Source organism: Entelurus aequoreus, linkage group LG03, assembly GCF_033978785.1.
Source record: "Entelurus aequoreus isolate RoL-2023_Sb linkage group LG03, RoL_Eaeq_v1.1, whole genome shotgun sequence".
Lineage (NCBI taxonomy): Eukaryota > Metazoa > Chordata > Actinopteri > Syngnathiformes > Syngnathidae > Entelurus > Entelurus aequoreus.
Genome location: NC_084733.1, coordinates 63,528,789 through 63,548,934, shown reverse-complemented (window position 1 = coordinate 63,548,934; position 20,146 = coordinate 63,528,789). Strand labels below are relative to the sequence as shown.

At 36.9% G+C, this 20,146-nt stretch overlaps 1 protein-coding gene across 1 annotated transcript in view; it reads right to left on the bottom strand.

Annotated features, from left to right (window-relative positions):
- The window catches only part of LOC133645938 (attractin-like), a 90,708-nt gene that overhangs the window by 25,779 nt on the left and 44,783 nt on the right, over nucleotides 1–20,146 (bottom strand). Inside the window, exons 8-11 of the mRNA XM_062040866.1 lie at nucleotides 11,636–11,885; nucleotides 8,056–8,239; nucleotides 7,833–7,987; nucleotides 5,123–5,207 (exon numbers count right to left, since the gene is read on the bottom strand). Of these exons, the coding sequence (XP_061896850.1) occupies nucleotides 5,123–5,207; nucleotides 7,833–7,987; nucleotides 8,056–8,239; nucleotides 11,636–11,885 (674 nt within the window). The remainder of the gene's footprint in view (nucleotides 1–5,122; nucleotides 5,208–7,832; nucleotides 7,988–8,055; nucleotides 8,240–11,635; nucleotides 11,886–20,146) is intronic.

The following is a 20,146-nucleotide window of genomic DNA, read 5'->3' as shown; positions in this document are numbered from 1 at the left end:
GAATGTACACTTTATCCCATGGTTACATCATAAGAGGATATTAATGTGATCTCTGAAAGGGGTACAAACTATTTCCAAAGCAGGACCCCCACCCAGATATACAATACTAATACATAGCTCATGAAAGACTATCATTTTTTGTCATTTTTATTGTAAGTGGGCCAAATCACTGATATTACAAAGTAATCTCATTAAAAAGACTGCTGTCATTTGATTATAATAATGAGGCATTTCACTTGTTATTAAGTCAGGTTTGGTACAGGTGTGACGGTGGTATGCTTACATTTGCTCCACAGAACGCTCGGGAAGTTTTTGCGTTTGCTCACACACATGAACAATTAAGAGGGAACATGTCTCAAAATAACCGCCATTCTCATTACTCGGACCAGAATCCGAATAGACGACGTACGGCTAACTCTGTTCACTTTCGACTTTCAACATCTGTCGCTCGCCCTTGCTCTCCCACGCTGCCCAATAAGTGCCATCTGGCTTCTGAGGAAGAAAGTTCCGGGATCGACATTGTGGGGCACGGCGCCAGACATCCTTTGCAGTCGCTTGAGGACGTGAGGCGGGGACGCGGAACGACTTTCGGAAGGAGCGTCGAGCTAAGGTCAAGAAGATGTGCGATCTACGGCGTGGCACGGGGAGACAGGGCGGGTTAACAAGAGGGTTTGAATCCCGCTTCCGCTATCCCGGTCGCTGCTGGCGTGTCTTTGGGCAGGACACGTCGTCCGTGTTGCGTTGTTGATTGCCCACTGACCAAATCCGACACGGGTGCTACATATTATCATTGAGATAATACACAAATATAACGTTGGGGAGACTAAGTTGCCCGGCTGGCCTGGGAACGCCTCTGGAAATCTGGGCTTCCTTGCTTAGGCTGCTGCCCCCGCAACCTGACCTCGGATAAGCGGCGGAAGATGGATGGACACAAATATAACCAGGCATGTGATTTGAACTTAATGAAAAAGACTGAAAATAAAAATAAGGTGGTGGGATAAAGGGGGAACCCTCCTCCCCCAATGCTCATGGTTTTTCAGCAATTTAACATGCAAAAATTAGCACAAAAAAAAAAATCACCATTTAAAGATGTTTTAGTGTTTAAAGAATTCAAAAATGATCAACAAAGTTGACATAAATACATAGCCCATTCATCCAATTGAATCACTGTGTCTGTTTCAGTCATAGTTATTTAGTCACTACAGTAATTACAACTTGTGTTCACATCCACAGGAACCACATGGGTTAGCCTACTCTATACAGTATTTACAACCTTACTAGTGTTCACTTTACAGCCACAGATGGTCCATTTAGTTATTGACATTATTTACACATTACTTTGGCATTTTTGCTTTGGATGGTTCTGAAATGACATTCCTGGCAAATTTCTGAGCAGCTTGCATTTTCCTTTTTGTTTCTGCTTTAGTGGATTCCGCCTTGGATTTTATAGCCAATTTCTGTCTCTTCGACTCCCTCTCCACTTTAACTGCTCCAAATGCAATGTTTATTCTATTAGCTAACTTCCTTTATCTGAATAGCCATTTGTGATTTATAGCATGAAATAAATATCTTGCAGTCATGTTGTTTGTTTCAGAATGATTCAACAATTCAAAGTCAAAATATAAACAGTAGAAATCCATCCATCCATTTTCTACCGGCTATACTGTAGCAAAAGTCATCACATGTCTGCCACAATCATGTGTGTTCTTAAATATGTATTCCACCTCTTCCATGTGGAAAGCAGTTTTTATTTGGGTTTACATGGTAAACAACTCAAATTAACGTTTTATCCAGACGTATACATGTGGGCAAGTAGACGCATTGTGGGTTTCCTGGACGTCGTCGACATCGCTAAAAGAAAAATCTAAGGAAGACAATCCCTCTGCCATCTTCCACTAGTTTTTTTAATATATAAATCGCCCGCTTGAAAATTCCCTCTTCTCTTCTCCGACTCTATCGTCATCATTTGGGATGTCTGTTGAGATTTCCCTTCCTGGTTCCATGACCTGCCCTATCTTTCCTCTGATTGGCCTGTCCCTAATGTTTTGCCCTAATTTTAACCAATTGTGACTCATCATGGTAAACAACTAACCAATCATGGATGTTCTTATACATAAACCAACCTATAGAGTTGTACGGTATACCGGTACCGGTATAGTATTGCGGTACTAACGAATCAAAAACGGTACTATACTGTGGGTTTTTTTTGCGTGATGGCGCGTCGCCACGTCATGACATTGCTGGTTTTACGAGCAGACGAGCCTGTTCGGCAGCGCACACACACGGAGTACTTACAAGCAGACACAGTGTGTAGACAGAAAAGGAAGAATGGACGCATTTTGGTCTAAAAACTTAATATAAAGGTGAAGTTATAACACTGAAACACCCTCAGGAAGAGGTGCTTTAAAACATGGCTAGCTAGCTAGCTAGCAACTAACATCCATCTGCAGTCGGCAGTGTTTTAGCTACTTCTAAATCACTAATCCTTGTCTCCATGGCGACAAAAAAAGTATGTTTTTTACCACTACCATTATCACTGGAGGACAAGGAATAGCTAAACATGCTTCACTACACACCGTAGGAGGATACAACAGCTCACCGGCGTCACCGCTAACAAAAGATAGCGGTCCTGAATGTAAACAAACGCCATGGGTGGATCTACACCTGACATCCACTGTATTTATACCAAGTACAAGAGCGTATCTAGTCGATATTACTATGATTGCATCAATATTTTTCATCGTCACAAAACCTTTTTTCAAAATTCATATCATGTTTATAAAGTCAGGAAATACGCCCCTGGACACATGAGGACTTTGAATATGACCTACTCAGTGGCCTAGTGGTTAGAGTGTCCGCCCTGAGATCGGTAGGTTGTGAGTTCAAACCCCGGCCGAGTCATACCAAAGACTATAAAAATGGGACACATTACCTCCCTGCTTGGCACTCAGCATCAAGGGGTTGGATTTGGGGGATAAATCACCAAAAATGATTCCCGGGCGCTGCCCACTGCTCCCCTTACCTCCCAGGGGGTGAACAAGGGGATGGGTCAAATGCAGAGGACAAATTTCACCACACCTAGTGTGCGTGTGTGACAATCATTGGTACTTTTAACTTAATGTATGATCCTGTAACTTTTTGTATCAGATCGATACCTAAATTTGTTGTATCATCCAAAACTAATGTAAAGTATTAAACAACAGAAGAATAATTGATTATTACATTATAACAGAGGGGAGATAGAACATGTTGAAACAGGAAGTAAGCAGATATTAACAGTAAATGAACAAGTAGATTAATACATTTTTACAGTTTGTCCCTTACAATGTAGACAAAATAATAGGTAGATAAATGACACAATATGTTACTGCATACGTCAGCAGACTAATTAGGAGCCTTTGTTTGTTTACTTACTACTAAAAGACAAGTCACTATTATTATAACACTACATGTTCACTATTTATTTAAGGACAAAATTGCAATAAGAAACATAACTGTACAATTTTCAGAGGCGGCGCTGTATCCTCTAGGCGGAGCCAAAACGAATGTGACACTAACGCGGGTTGGGCGACTTGAAGGCGGATCCGTATAGGAGTCTTCTGCTGTGTGGGATGTTTAATGTACCGTAAGATTTTTTGCTAAAATAAAGCCAATAATGCCATTATTTTGTGGTGCCGTTTATTTAGAAAAGTATCGAAATGCAATTTGGTACCGTAACCAAAAATATTGGTACCAGGACAATGGTACCAACCATCATTGTTTCCCGTATATGTTGTCCCCTGCCCGTGGAGTTGCTTCGCTACATAGCTTTGATTTTTAAGTTCATCATTTTTAATGGAAAGCCGTAGTTTTCACCACTTGATTATCAAAAACCGTACTCGTTACGGGAAAACTGTAGTTGTTGGCTGGTATGGCAAAGAGACCGATCAAGATTTTAACACACATCGTAGCTCGGAAAAAACTAAGAAAAACGGAAAACATTTTTCCTATTTTTACAGAAATAAAAAAAAGACGGATTTCCGACTAGAGGGAAAAATCACATGCCTGTATAACACAAAGCTGAGATGAATGAATGTTTTGTTCAGATATTATGGAAAATGTTGACCGATTTTGGATTAATTTGAACATCTTTAATGTACAAAATGGATAAAAGTGAAGTAACCCTAATTGGCCCGCCATGAAGGGAGCGTACTGAAAGTCACATACTTTTACATGTGCATGTTGAGACAGAAAAAGAAAGACAATAGTATGATGACATGTCTTTACATGCCATGTGTGCATCATTTTAAAAAACATGCATGGCCCTCGTCTTCTCACAAATCGCTGCCTAGTGCTCATGTGCCACACGCACACACACACAACACACACACAAACACACACACACACACAATTTGGTTGAAAAAGAGTGAAACGTCGTCGACAATGTAACGCTTCAAGACATGCTGACCAATCAGAGGCAAGGATTTTAAGGGGCAGAGCTATAGCTTTAATATCACATACAATATACTGTATACTAATATTCAATAATATTCAATGTTGTAATAGTTTTCCAGTAATTTAGCAACATGCGTACATTTATATTTTTGAATATTATAATTTAAAAGTATAAAACTTGAGAATATGTTGCATGTATTTTAACTTTTACTATGAACTTACTTTAAATATGTACGTGTGCGTGTATTATTTGGACATGATTTATTATTACATATTTAGTTGGGGATAATATCTATATTTTTAGAAATGTTTGGTTGCTAATTATTTAAACTGAATATTTACAATTTACAATTAGATAATTTTTTATTAGTGCATATTTAAAAAAAATTTAAAAATAAGGAATTATACGATCATAATTAGTTTGGAATTATATTATGACCTGTAGCAATTTTTTAGCAAACAATTTTGTGAATTCAATTTAATTTGTATCACATTTTATTTTATTTCTATAAGCATTTGTTATGATTTGTGTATTACATTTATATCATTAACATTTCATGTTTTTGTATTATTTCCTTGTGCTACTGTACTTTCATTTTCCTATTTTTCCAACAAAATGAATGCATTTTCTTCTGCTATTCATGGCGTTTTGCGTCTTGCATTGGGGGGGTGACTGATGGTTGCTTACCTGTCGCTGGCCACCGCCGAGTGTCCGAAGCGGTTGACATCGTGGTAAAGTTCCGGTCGGGGCAGCAGCGTCCAGTCGTCACACGCTGAAGGAAAAGAGGAAAAAATATTGTTTTTCTTCATTCTTTGCGACATAATTGATTTATTTGAACAAAATAGTGAAATCATCTCCTGAAAATCTCAACTTTCTCTCTTTCATCCATGAGAAAGAGAAGACTCCATCCAAAGCTACACAGTACCATCTGATGACACAGACCGGTACTGCAAGGTGCAAAGTCACAGCACTTCAAATTGAATGTGGAGCTCTAATTGCCTCCAGCTCTTTAAGGAGGAGCAATTAGGCCTCGAGCCTAACGATCAGACAATTAGCCAGCTTAGGAGGACGACCCTGCCAGGTGGGCCTCCATGACAATGGGTGAGATGAAGGGTGGTGGAGGCGTGACGGAATGTAGCGTGACGATGACGACCCGGCCCCCAATGTAATGACCCGCAGGGGACATGTGACTTCAACTGACACTTCTCAGACACAAAGGCCTCCTTTTTGGCCAATTATTTATCGTTATTATCATTTAACGATCTATTATTGTCTTACCTGTTCCTAATATTTAGGTTCAAAATATTGGATTCAAGATACATGTTTAATAACAGGGTTCTTTCATTTTAAAATGGCTGATATTACCTGGTTCAGTCACACCAAGAGAGATTTAAAAAATTTGCAAAAATTAAGGGATTTGAAAAAACTTTTTTTTTCACATAAATATTACACACTTTAATTACCGGTTAATACCCACGTTTGCTTTTTAAATTCTCAATTCAACAAATTATTCAGTCGGACAGCCATTTAAAAACTTTTTTTTTCAAATATTTGTAAGTATTGGCATAATTAATTTCAAGCACTTTAGTGCATATTTCAGACCTCGGGAGGTCAAATTTAAGCATTTTTGACACAAAATATTAATTTCAAGCACTTTAGTTGAAATTCAACCAAATTTCAAGCATTAGAGAAGTGAAATTGAAGCATTTATGACAAAAAAATAAAATTATTAATACATATTAATGAATACAATGAATGTAGGTTGAAATTCAAGCATGTTTCAGACCTTGGAAAGGAAAATTGAAGCATTTTGACACTAAAAATATATGACTGTTGACAAAAACATAAAAATAATTTTGAGCACTTTAGTTGAAAGTCAAGCATATTTCAAGCCTTAAAGAGGTGAAATTAAAGCATTTTTGACAAAACAAAAATATATGAAAATGAGAAATGTATAAAATTTATTTCAAGCACCTTTATATTTCAGGCCTTGGAGAGATGAAATTTAAGCATTTTTGAAGCAAAAAATATACTAATAAATACTAATGAATACAATTAATTTTAAATACTTTAGTTGCCTTGGAAAGGTAAAATGTAAACATTTTTGACAAAAAATATAACAATATTTATAAATGTTATTCATTTTGAGCCCTTTGGTTGACATTTGGGATATTTCATGCCTTGGAGAGGTCAAATGGAATCATTTTTGACACAAAAATACTAATATTGATAAATATTAATGAATACAATTAATTTAGAGCACTTTAGTTAAAATTCAAGCATATTTCAGGCCTTAGAGAGCTGAAATGAAAGCATTTTTTGACCAAAAAAATCATTAATATTGATAAATATTAATGAAATAATTAATTTTGAGCACTTTCGTTGAAATCCAAACATATTTCCGGCTTTAAAGGTAAAATTTAAGCATTTTTTTTAAAACACAAATATTACAATTGATACATATTAATAAATACAATTAATTTTGAGCACTTTAGTTGAAATTCAAGCATAATTCAGGCCTTAGACAGGTCAAATTTAAGCATTTTTGACAAAAAATATATTAATATTGAAAAATATTAATGAAAACATTTGTATTCAAAGCACATTAGTTGAAATTCAATCATGTTTCAGACCTTAGATGGGTAGAATTGAAGCATTTGTTACACAAAATAAAATGTATATTAAAATGTTTTAATGAATACAATTAATTTTGAGCACTTTAGTTGAATTTCAAACACATTTCAGGACTTAAGAGAGATGAAATTTAAGCATTTTTCACACAAAAAATTGATTAATATTGTTAAATATTAATGAATACAAATAATTTCAAGAACTTATTGGAATTCAAACATATTTAAGACATTGGAGAGGTAAAATTGAAGCATTTTTGACACAAAATATTAATTTCAAGCACTTTAGTTGAAATTCAAGCATATTTCAAGCCTTAGAGAGGTGAAATGAAAGCATTTTTTGACAAAAAAAACAATTAATGAATATTAGTGAATAAAATGAATTTAAATTGGTTGAAATTCACATATTTCAGACCTTGGAAAGGAAAATTGAAGCATTGATACTAAAAATATATGACCGTTGACAAATAACAAAAATAAATTTGAGCACTTTAGTTGAAATTCAAGCATATGTCAGACCTTAGACGGGTGAAATTGAAGCATTTTGTACACAAAATAAAATGTATATTAAAATGTTTTAATTAATACAATTAATTTCAAGAACTTTCGCTGAAACATTTTTTGACACAAAAAATACTAGACACAATTGCAAGCACTCCATACCTTGGAGATGCAAAATAGGAGCGTACCTATTGAAGTAACCACGAGTGTGTGGTCGGACATAAAACGTCGGCCATGTTAAATGTAGTGCGGCGTGCGGTACTGACCGAGGCTGTAGGCCAGGAAGTCCGAGGAGAAGCACTTGGCGCCGTGACTCATGGACGTGTCGTTGTGCGTGTTGCCTCCAAACACCAGCATGGCGCCACTCACCATCACAGCCGTGTGGAGGTAGCGGAAGAAGCCGCTGTCCCTCAGGATGGTCCTGCACCCGCCAAACACTGACTATTATGGTCTGGAAGAAGGCCACCCCCCGCCTCAGCCTTCCCTCACCACTTCCTGGTGTCCACGTCCAGCTTGTAGAGGTCTCCCGCCAGGCCGTACTTGTTTGCGCTGAAGGCCTTGTAGCCTCCGTGGACGTAGATGGCTCTGGTGGACGCGTCCAACACGCTGCTGTGTCCGTAGCCCCCCTGGATCAGCGCCCCCTCCGTGGTTGCCACACTCCACGTGTTCTTGTCTGCACAGACAGCAGAAAGTGTCAAGGGTTACAGGGTCAGACCATGGCCACTGCCAAACCTTTAAAACAAGTTCAAGTGTGAACACATTTAGGGAGCAGGAAGTCAATCCTGTTCTATGGTTATCATCACATATTACTGATTATTGTTTGAACTTTGAGTTGTTTTTTGTAATTGCATTTTCCATTTGCACTTTAATTGTTTTTAGTTAAAAACACATTTATTATTAATTTAGTGGATTTATTTTAGCACAAAATAATTGTATGTAAATCTTTTTTTCATCAGTTATTTATGAGTTCTTTCTTATGCAGTATACTTGGATAGTACTTCTTTTTCTAACCAGCCTGACCTAAGCCTAAGGTTTATGTTTTAAATAAATAATCATCTTTGTGATTAACACATGCTTTCATATCGTTTGACAAGGTTGTAAACTTTAAGTTGGATTATTTTTGTATATATTTTTTTATTGTTCAGTCCAACAAAATAATACACAATAATACAATAATAATACAATTCCAAAACCAAACAACATTCAGAATAGGAATCGACAGAACAATTGAGAGGACTCACAAACATGACATAAAACAATCCAAAAAATGAATAATATCAACAGCAGTATCAATATTAATATTAAATAATATTAATATTAATTTTGAGTTTTGATTGACTTTTGTGGTGAGTTTTTCCTATGGAACATTTTGGTGAGACAATAAATCACGTTTCACTCGGAAGGTTCCATGGTTGTTTAGCTAGCAGGCTACTTCCTGTGGACAAGATCAACTAGAACATGGGTTTTAAACTCTGGCCCGCGGGCCAAAATTGTGCCCCTCCCGAAAATCGTCACATCCGCTTTTCATCCAGTCCAACGAGCGCTGGCCCAGTCACATAAAATGTGCGGCTTCTGCACGCACACACAAGTGAATGCAACGCATACTTGATCAACAGCGATACAGGTTACACTGAGGGTGACGTATAAACAACTTTAACACTGTTAGAAATACACGCCACACTGTGAATCCACACCAAATAAGAATGACAAACACATTTCTGGAGAACATCTGCACTGTAACACAACATAAACACAACAGAACAAATATCCAGAACCCTTTGCAGCACTAACTCTTCCGGGACGCTACAAGTTGTGTGTGTGTGTGTGTGTGTGTGTGTGTGTGTGTGTGTGTGTGTGTGTGTGTGTGTGTGTGTGTGTGTGTGTGTGTGTGTGTGTGTGTGTGTGTGTGTGTGTGGGGGTTGGGGGGGGTTGGTGGTATTGGGGGGTGTATTTTGTAGCGTCCCGGAAGAGTTAGTGCTGCAAAGGGTTTTGGGTATTTGTTCTGTTGTGTTATGATGCAGATGTTCTCCCGAAATGTGTTTGTCATTCTTGTTTGGTGTGGATTCACAGTGTGGCGTATATTTCTAACAGTGTTAAACTTGTTTATGCGGCTACCCTCAGTGTAACCTGTATCGCTGTTGATTAAGTATGTGTTGCATTCACGTGTGCGCGTACAGAAACCGCACATATCTTGTGACTTGGCCGGCACGTTGTTAGAATGGATGAAAAGCGGCTGTGACGACAGCTCGTAACGGACGTTAAAGGCAGTGCCTTTAAGGCACGCCCCCAAGAATGTGGTCCGGGTGGACTACGAGGTATAATGACTGATGAACACCTTTGTTCGATAATGAAGGTTGCCTCAGCTCAAAGCCTGAGCCCCGACATTAATGAACTAGCATCCAAGAAAAGATGGCAGGTATCTGGCTTGGGCACATCAGATTAGATCAGTGTGTTGCAAACTGAGCAGTTTGAAGTCCTGAATGGTTGGTTTATTCATTGTTATTTTATTTTCAAATGTATTAGCCTGTGGAAAAAGTTAATGTTGATATTTACCTCAGAAGGCTGCAAATAGAAAAGAGGCATTCAATTTTTATTTAAATTGCATTTGATATGCCATTGATATTTTTTAATTATTATTATTATTATTTGAAACTCGATTTTGCATGTCACTATAAAGTTATATAAGCCTTGCTTGTTCAATATTCAATGCAAAACTTGTTTGGGTCCCTATTAAAAGGTTAATTTGTTCAACCTTGGCCCGCGGCTTTGTTCAGTTTTAAATTTTGGCCCACTCTGTATTTGAGTTTGACACTCCTAAACTAGAAGATAGACTCTGCAAAGAAAAAGAAAAAAAGAAAAAAAAAGAAGCTTTCGACTAGTTGTACACGGTCTCCATCACTTGTGTTTTATTTTCCTGTATTCAAACACAGTGTTACTGTTCAAAGCAGGTGTAATGTGGCCAAACATATTAACTACTCTGTAAATTCCGCACTATAAGCCGCTACTTATTTCTTATACTTCGAACCCCATGACTTATAAAACGAAGCGGCTAATATATGGATTTCTTTCGCTAATGCCCATAATGTTTTGTGTTCAATAGTTTGCATTAAACCCAAACAGAGGATTAAAATGGTGCGTTTTTGTTTGTGCTATGGCGGCCTCTTTTGGACCAGTTCGCTCACTGCAGGTATTACAGGTTGAAAATGTGCTTCCTTTTTAAATGCCTTACACCGGAATTATAGCCATCCATAGCATTCTGCTAGAAAAGATTCTTTATTTATCACTCCGAGCAATGTTTGTAAGTTTCACAGTATAACTAAAACAATTCTTATTTACGGTACTAAACCGTGATGTCTGTAGGAGTGTTTTCATGCACGTGCTATTGTAATGTCATGAAGCCAGTGTCGTTAGCATTAGCTAATATGCTAACACGTTTAGGAGTTAATTTACAATGGCATTCTTTTTACACTGTTTCAGTTTCACAAATTCCTCAGTAAATTCACCAAAACGTCACCGTGGAGTTATTGAGTCTGTTTAGTTAATCGGGAAGCTGACTTCCGCAGCTAGTGGGTCCATGACCATGACTTCTGTTTTGTTTGAACAGCCGTTTTACTACTGCATTACAGACACAGTTAAGATTTGTAAATGGACATTTACAAAACATTTCTGTGTAAATAATTCATTTCACAACGTATATATCTGCGGTTTATAATCCGGTGCGGCTAATATATTGAAACATATTTTTTTCTTCAGAAATGTAGTGGGTGTGGCTTCTATCCCGATCCGCTTTATAGTCAGGAAAATACGGTGCTTGTTAAATAAAAGTGCTGCCTTGTTTTTAATGAATACTTGGGCCTACTACACTACTGTTTTTTTAATATTGGTTGATAGGGTGGTACTTGGAGAGCCAAGTGGTTTTCTGAGGTCGGACTGGGTGAAAAAAGTTTGAGAACCACTGCTCCAAAACATTAATTTACAGGTCGATTTACACATGTACAAAAGGTCAATAATGTCAGTTAATATAAGGAAAAATGTTTTTTTAATGTATTGTTTGTGTTTGACAACTTACTGATGTTGTACTCCTGCACCAGGCTCATGTATCCGTAGAGAGGACAGTGTCCAAACAGCACAAGCATCACGGGGGCCTCCCCGTCTTGCTGGGGCGGCACCACGTGAGCTGAGTGTCCCACCACGGCGTACTGCTCCTTGCTGCGGGGGCTCAAAAGAACCCACGTTTGGTTCTGGACGTGAAAAACCCACAGCTGGCTGGACACGTTTCCAGTGGAATCGATTTTGCCTCCGTACATGTAGATCTTACCCTGTGGAAAATGCGGGTTGGCTCGTGTTAAAAAAGCAAAAGAAATCACGCAATACATAAAAAATTGCTCTTTAAAAAAAAACATTCAAAAAAAATAAGAAAAAAGGACAATACCAATAGATGAAAAGGTAAATGTGATATAATCAATCGTGCAAATGTCTTGTTAGACACAATTAGACATTCTTTCACAGGTGGAGTTTTTATTTTGGGGCACTTTATTAAAGGCCTACTGAAACCCACTACCACCGACCACACAGTCTGATAGTTTATACATCAATGATGAAATCTTAACATTGCAACACATGCCAATACGGCCGGGTTAACTTATAAAGTGCAATTTTAAATTTCCCGCTAAACTTCAGGTTGAAAACGTCTATATATGATGACGTATGCGCGTGACGTCACGGAGAGAACGGAAGTATTGGTACCCCATTGAATCCAATACAAAAAAGCTCTGTTTTCATCTCAAAATTCCACAGTATTCTGGACATCTGTGTTGGTGAAAGCAATTTTTTTAATGAACAATGAAGACTGCAAAGAAGAAAGTTGTAGGTGGGATTGGTGTATTAGCGGCTGGCTGTAGCAACACAACCAGGAGGACTTTGACTTGGATAGCAGACACGCTAGCCGACGCTAGCCGACGCTAGCCGCCGACCGCACGGATGATCGGGTGAAGTCGTTCGTCCTTCCGTCGATCGCTGGAACGCAGGTGAGCATGGGTGTTGATGAGCAGATGAGGGCTGGAGTAGGTGGAGCGCTAATGTTTTTATCATAGCTCTGTGAGGTCCCGTTGCTAAGTTAGCTTCAATGGCGTCGTTAGCAACAGCATTTTTAAGCTTCGCCAAGCTGGGAATTATTAACCGTGTAGTTACATGACCATGGTTTAATAGTATTGTTGATCTTCTGTCTATCCTTCCAGTCAGGGATTTATTTATTTTGTTTCTATCTGCATTTGAGCCCGATACTATCACGTTAGCTCAGTAGCTAAAGAGCTTCGCCGATGTATTGTCGTGGAGATAAAAGTCACTGTGAATGTCCATTTCGCGTTCTCGACTCTCATTTTCAAGAGGATATAGTATCCGAGGTGGTTTAAAATACAAATCCGTGATCCACAATAGAAAAAGGAGAAAGTGTGGAATCCAATGAACCCTTGTACCTAAGTTACGGTCAGAGCGAAAAAAGATACATAATGCACTGCACTCTAGTCCTTCACTCTCACGTTCTTCATCCACAAATCTTTCATCCTCGCTCAAATTAATGGGGTAATCGTCGCTTTCTCGGTCCGAATCTCTCTCGCTGCATTGTAAACAATGGGAAAATGTGAGGAGTCCTTCCTCCGGTGACGTCACGCTACTTCCGGTATAGGCAAGGCTTTTTTTTATCTGCGACCAAAAGTTGCGACCTTTATCGTCGTTGTTCTCTACTAAATCCTTTCAGCAAAAATATGGCAATATCGCGAAATGATCAAGTATGACACATAGAATGGATCTGCTATCCCCGTTTAAATAAAAAAAATTCATTTCAGTAGGCCTTTAAATATCTGTGTCTTAATGTTGTCACTGACAATGAAAGTGATTATTTTTTTAAACTAGGGCCCACGGTCAAAGTAGAAGTATGCGCAGCATTTACTTATTAGACCCAATGCAAACAACCTTCTCTCGTCACGGTGCGAAAAACCCAAAAACAAAAACAAAAAACACAAACTATCAACAGACATGGTCACACGTAACACAGCCTCCTCAATGAACTTTGTGGACATTATAAAAACCTCCCATGCACCATAAAAAAAACTACATTACACCCATTCAATTACTAAGCATGATGTGAAAAATGCCACACTTATCCATGTTTGCCGTATTTTAGCTGCTTGATATTTTTGATTGATTACAAAACTTAAAGGATGTCGTCACATACTCTTAATATCCAATTTAATTGATTATATACCCATTATTTATTCATTTATATATAATATGTACACAGATATACATGTATGTAAAGGCTATATGCATATGTGCATATATCAATCATCAATCAATCAATGTTTATTTATATATATATATATATATATATATATATATATATATATATATATATTTATATACATATGTGCATGTATATATATATATGTATATATATATATGCACTTATACACACACATACACACACACGTATACACAACGTACATATATATATATATATATATATATATATATATATATATATATATATATATATATATATATATATATATACACACACAGTATATTTACACATATACATATCTACACATGTACGTATATACACACATACATACATACACACATGTACATTTATACATGTACATATACATTTATACATGTACATATACATATATACATGTACATATACATATATACATATGCATATATACACACAACACACATAAAAACACATACATACATAGACACATATATTCAACACACATATATACATATACACATTCATACTGTATATAGACACATATATGCATATACATATACACTCATACATATATACATTACACACACATACATACTTACATACATATTAGGGCTGGGCGATATATCGAGTTAGTAAGATATATATTGATATATTTTTAAACAAAGATATGAATCAAGAAAATATCGTAATATCGATATCATTTTTTTCACGTTAAAATGACCACACGCCGCCTATTTGTTGTGCTCCTTGTTCTCCCCCGCAACACTCCATGGGCTATTAAACTCCTCCCCTTCTTCCTACCAAGATGTGCTTGTCATCTCTCCCTCACTGCACTGACCCACAACAACAACAACACACAAGTAAATATGGAGTCTGACTGTGCCACCAGCAGTGTGCCAGTGACTAACTAGTAAGTAAAACCCCAACTGCTGCATACCTGCCAACAACTACGGTTTTCCTGTAATGAGTACGGTTTTTGATAATCCATTCCCGTTTACGACTGCAGTGGTAAAAAATACTGTTTTCAAATTAAAAATAATTACGGTAACTTAAAAATTTAAAATACGTAGCTTAACTACATTTCACCTTGTGTGTATACACACACACACACACACACACACATTATATATATATATATATATATATATATATATATATATATATATATATATATATATATATACAGTACGGTATATATATAATATATATATATGTATATTTACAGTATATATATTATATATATACATATATATATATATATATATATATATATATATATATATATATATATATATATATACACATACATATATATATATATATATATATACATACATATTCATACATACATATATGTATATATATATATATATATATATATATATATATATATATATATACATATACATTAGAGATGCGCGGATAGGCAATTATTTAATCTGCAACCGCATCACAAAAGTCGTCATCCACTCGTCATCCACCCGCCATCCACCCGAACCAACATTTTATCAAACCCACACCCGCCCGCCATCCGCCCGTTGTTATATATCTAATATAGACGATGCAAGGCATTAGTGAGATTAAAAAGCTTTGGCCTGCTAAAGACAGGAGACTGATCCAATGCAGCAGAGACATTCAATGCGTGCCACGCATTAATATCTCTTGGCCAAGCATTAGTGGCTAAGAGATATTAATGCGTGATAATATTATTTATCATTATTATAATATTATTGTCATTTCCATTAAGAAAGTGTTGACTATTGTTGCCAATGCCCTCAGATCAGGAGTGCGTTCCTCACACTTTGTGTGTGCAGTTGCAGCAAGCAGAACGATGCTTTTAAAAAGTTAAAAAAAATGTTTTAGAAAGACTAGGCCTATATTTTCGTTAGATAAAAAAAATGTTCTGAATTTTTTTCAATGAATATTAACTTGTTAACGTTATAATGCTCAAATAGGGACGAGGGCGGGTGCACAGTGAAACAGTGAACAATTTTGCGACGTAGATGAACCTTTATTGATTGATCTGCAGCCACAAAATATCAGACAATCTCCATTGTCAACGACAGGCAGGAAAATAAAGATAAACACATAGCCTATGTTGTAGGCATAGGCATAGGCTCATACGTTTTTAAGTTGAAATAAAAAAATAAATAAAAAATGTGCCTCATAAGCCTTAGGCTGTCAATCACGCGCACAAACTTAAATTATACAATAACATATGTATGTCATCCCTATTTAAACAAAAATAAATTAAATAAATAATAATAATAAATTACCTGCAACTTATTGGCCAAGGCAAATAGCTGAAGGGGGGAAATCAAACCCATCAGACTGCACTTTATCATCAAACTTGAATTATAATGAAAATAGACGGTCGCGACAAACAAAGCAGGCTAAATAGCCTTACATTGTAGCCAATCGGAGATGCGCTTCACTTGAAAGCGAGGCCAAATAATTAACACACAGTAGTATATCTCGAATAGAAAAAAACCACAATAAACAACGCAATTGCCTTAATTCCTTTGCATTGTAGTGCGCCCAAACAACACGTAACCATCAAAATTATTCAGCTGACCGAACTCAATATAGGTTAGATTGGCTTATTTGGTATAGCCTAGGTAATGTAGACTAATTCGTTTAACATACCAACCGTATGTCTACTTACTTTTTTTTTTGTTAGCACTATGCAGGAATAAAATGGCATCTATAGTGCCAGGATTCAGGCGAGAGCGCCTGGCCTCTAAAATGCGCCCTGCTGCGCTGAAGGAGCGCTCACTTGCGGCACTTGTTGCTGGGACGCATAGGATTCTCTTGGCAAGGTGTTGTAGTCGTGGGAATGATTGTCCTTGTTTCCCCCAAAAGGAAAGCAGATTTTCCTCTGCTGATCCGTCGAGATGGAAGTTTGTAGAGGAACAATCCTCTACTTCATCAACAAGCACAGGTGTATCCTCCTCCCATTCTGTGAAGTCAATCCTTTTCTTTTTCGGTGATGCGCCATCAGCTCGTTTTTTGTATGTGGGTAACAACATTTAACTATGTATGTATATTTCCGAATTGGTTCAACCGCCACCCGCCCGAATCTATTTAAAATCTTTTTTTTTCGTCATGTCACCCGCCCGACCCGCGGTTTATCCACGGACTCCGCGGTTGTGTCCGCAAACCGCGCATCTCTAATATACATATATATATATATATACATATATACATACATACATATACATATACATATACATATACATACATATATACATACCAGTGGCGTGCCGTCACTAGAGGCAGGGGAGGCACGGCCTCACCTGCCATCATGGAAAGAAAAAAAAAAGTAAAAAGAAAAAAAATTAATTAAATTGTTATATGTATCCAGTGATTATACTAAAGTTGTTTTCCATTTAACTTCACCAGTTTTAGATTATTTTTATTTTTATTTTTTACATTTGGCGTTCAAATACTGAGAAGAGACGGTGGGTGATCAGCAGCCAGTTGAGGCACGTCAGTGATTTGTGCCTCAACATGGATTGTGCGCAATGACTCGGCTAACTGCTGGCCTGCTGTGCAGTGAGACCGTATTGCTATATGAATTATATTATACATTTCCATAGTTTAGTTAGCTGAGGTATATAATGTACAGTGTATTTTGTCAACATCTGTATGTGTGTAACGTATTTCTTGTGCTGAGCGATCATAAAACTGGAGGCTCGTCTCATAACCCCGCCTCCTGGTGCCAAGCACCTCCGCCGCAGAATACACCCCCGACGGGAGCGCCGCGGCCACACCAACCAAAGCCCACACCCAAACCCTCCACGTGCAAGACCGAATCCACCCAAAAAAAGTCACTTAACAAGAAGCCAAAAAGTGTAAAAACAACAATGCTCGCGCGGCGCGCCGGAGGAGCCGTGAACAGGGACACAACATTAGGTACACCTGCAGACGGCAGCGCGGATTTCATATTTCATTCATTCACAACTCTTCCAACATGAACACCACTGCTCCCGCACTTATAAGTAAAGGTAAGACCATAATAAAGTTTTTTTTTAATTGAATGTGCTTTTTTGTGTGCATGCTACAGTTTGTAAGTGTAAAGTTAAAGTAAAGTACCAATGATTGTCACACACACGGTGTGGTGAAATATGTCCTCTGCATTTGACCCATCCCCTTGTTCACCCCCTGGGAGGTGAGGGGAGCAGTGGGCAGCAGCGGCGCCGTGCCTGGGAATAATTTTTGGTGATTTAACCCCCAATTCCAACCCTTGATGCTGAGTGCCAAGCAGGGAAGAATGCTGGTTTGAGCTTTTAAACACAACCCGTTAACTGCTGACAATCACATGGTGAATAAGATACTCTTTAGGGTTCATATGTTTTGTAAATCTGACTGTGAAGAAGTCTGTGCCTCACCAGACATGAACCTCACCGCACGCCACTGATATATACACATACTGTATATATATGTATATATATATATATACATTTTTATCTGCTCAAAGGAAGGTCAGTTTTGTAGCTTATGTAACGAGCTAAACTGTTTTCAGATGTGTGAACATGATTGCACAAGGGTTTTCTAATCATCAATTAGCCTTCTGAGCCAATGAGCAAACACATTGTACCATTAGAACACCGGAGTGATAGTTGCTGGAAATGGGCCTCTATACACCTATGTAGATTTTGCACCAAAAACCAGACATTTGCAGCTAGAATAGTCATTTACCACATTAGCAATGTATAGAGTGTATTTCTTTAAAGTTAAGACTAGTTTAAAGTTATCTTCATTGAAAAGTACAGTGCTTTTTCTTCAAAAATAAGGACATTTCAATGTGACCCCAAACTTTTGAACGGTAGTGTGTGTGTATATATATATATATATATATATATATATATATATATATATATATATATATATATATATATACATATATATATATATATATATACACATATATATATATATATACACATATATATATATATATATACACATATATATATATATATATATATATATATATATATATATATATATATACACATATATATATATATATATATATATATATATATATATATATATATACACATATATATATATATATATATATATATATATATATATATATATATATATATATATATATATATATATATATATATATATATATATATATATATATATATATATATATATATATATATAAATTATTGCGCGTAGACGATTAAAAAAGAAGGGGACAAGTATTTTGGCTCTGGCAGTTTTACAGGATATTTTGCTTCGATGTCTGGTTTTTTTTTGTTGTTTTTTTTTGATGTCCTGTCCAACTTCTCAGGCAAATTATATAGTAGATGTAGATGCCCATATCGGCTGTTCAGATTTACTTTACAAAAGAGAAGTGTAGGATACTTCTCTGCCTTATTTGACTTTATTAAATGTATTTATATTATCATTTGGTGCAGCCGGGCCATAGCAGGAGGGGATAGAAAGAGAGAAAAAGGAAGACAGAGGGGGGAATTGTGGGGACAAGAGGGGGATTAGACAGAGAGACAAAAACAACAACAACAACAACAACAGAGCAACATCAGCAAATACGACATGTACAAATATGATGGTAAAAGTAATAGCAAATAAGCAGTTAGCGAAAATAAAAAATAATACAGCAATGACAATGAGCATTATTACACTAAAAATGGAGCAATATGAATACCAATAGAAATAGCGCTATTGATAATAAACAATACCAATACTTTACCTTTATTATCAACAATACAGTTGTTCAAATGCAACAATACATATACGTAATGATAACTTGATGTCTGCTTTAAGAGCGTGTCTGTGGGCCAGCAGTGGGAGACAAGAGTGGCCAAATTTTCAAGCGAGTTCCTAAAACATTATTTTCACCTGTTTTCTACTCCGTTATCAACTATTTGTTTTGTAACCATCTACTTCGGTGAATAATTATGATGCTTATCGCTTTTTCATTGACGTTCTGGTGGGATGAATGCGGCCCGAGCACGGGAGTGTTCACATTGACGATGTTTTGTATATACCGTATTTCCTTGAATAGCCGCCGGGGTGCTAATTAATTTAAAACCTCTTCTCACTCCTGCGCTTACCAAAGGTATGCGGGATAGGCAAGCATGCGCTAATTATTTTAAAACCTCTTCTCACTCCGGCACTTACCAAAGGCATCCGGTAAATTTAGGCCTGCGCTTTGAGTGTGATGTAGGGATACCATCATGAAAAGCACATTTAATTAAAAAAAACGTTATTATGGTCTTACCTTTACTTATAAATGAAGTCCATGCGCAGCTGCTTCTG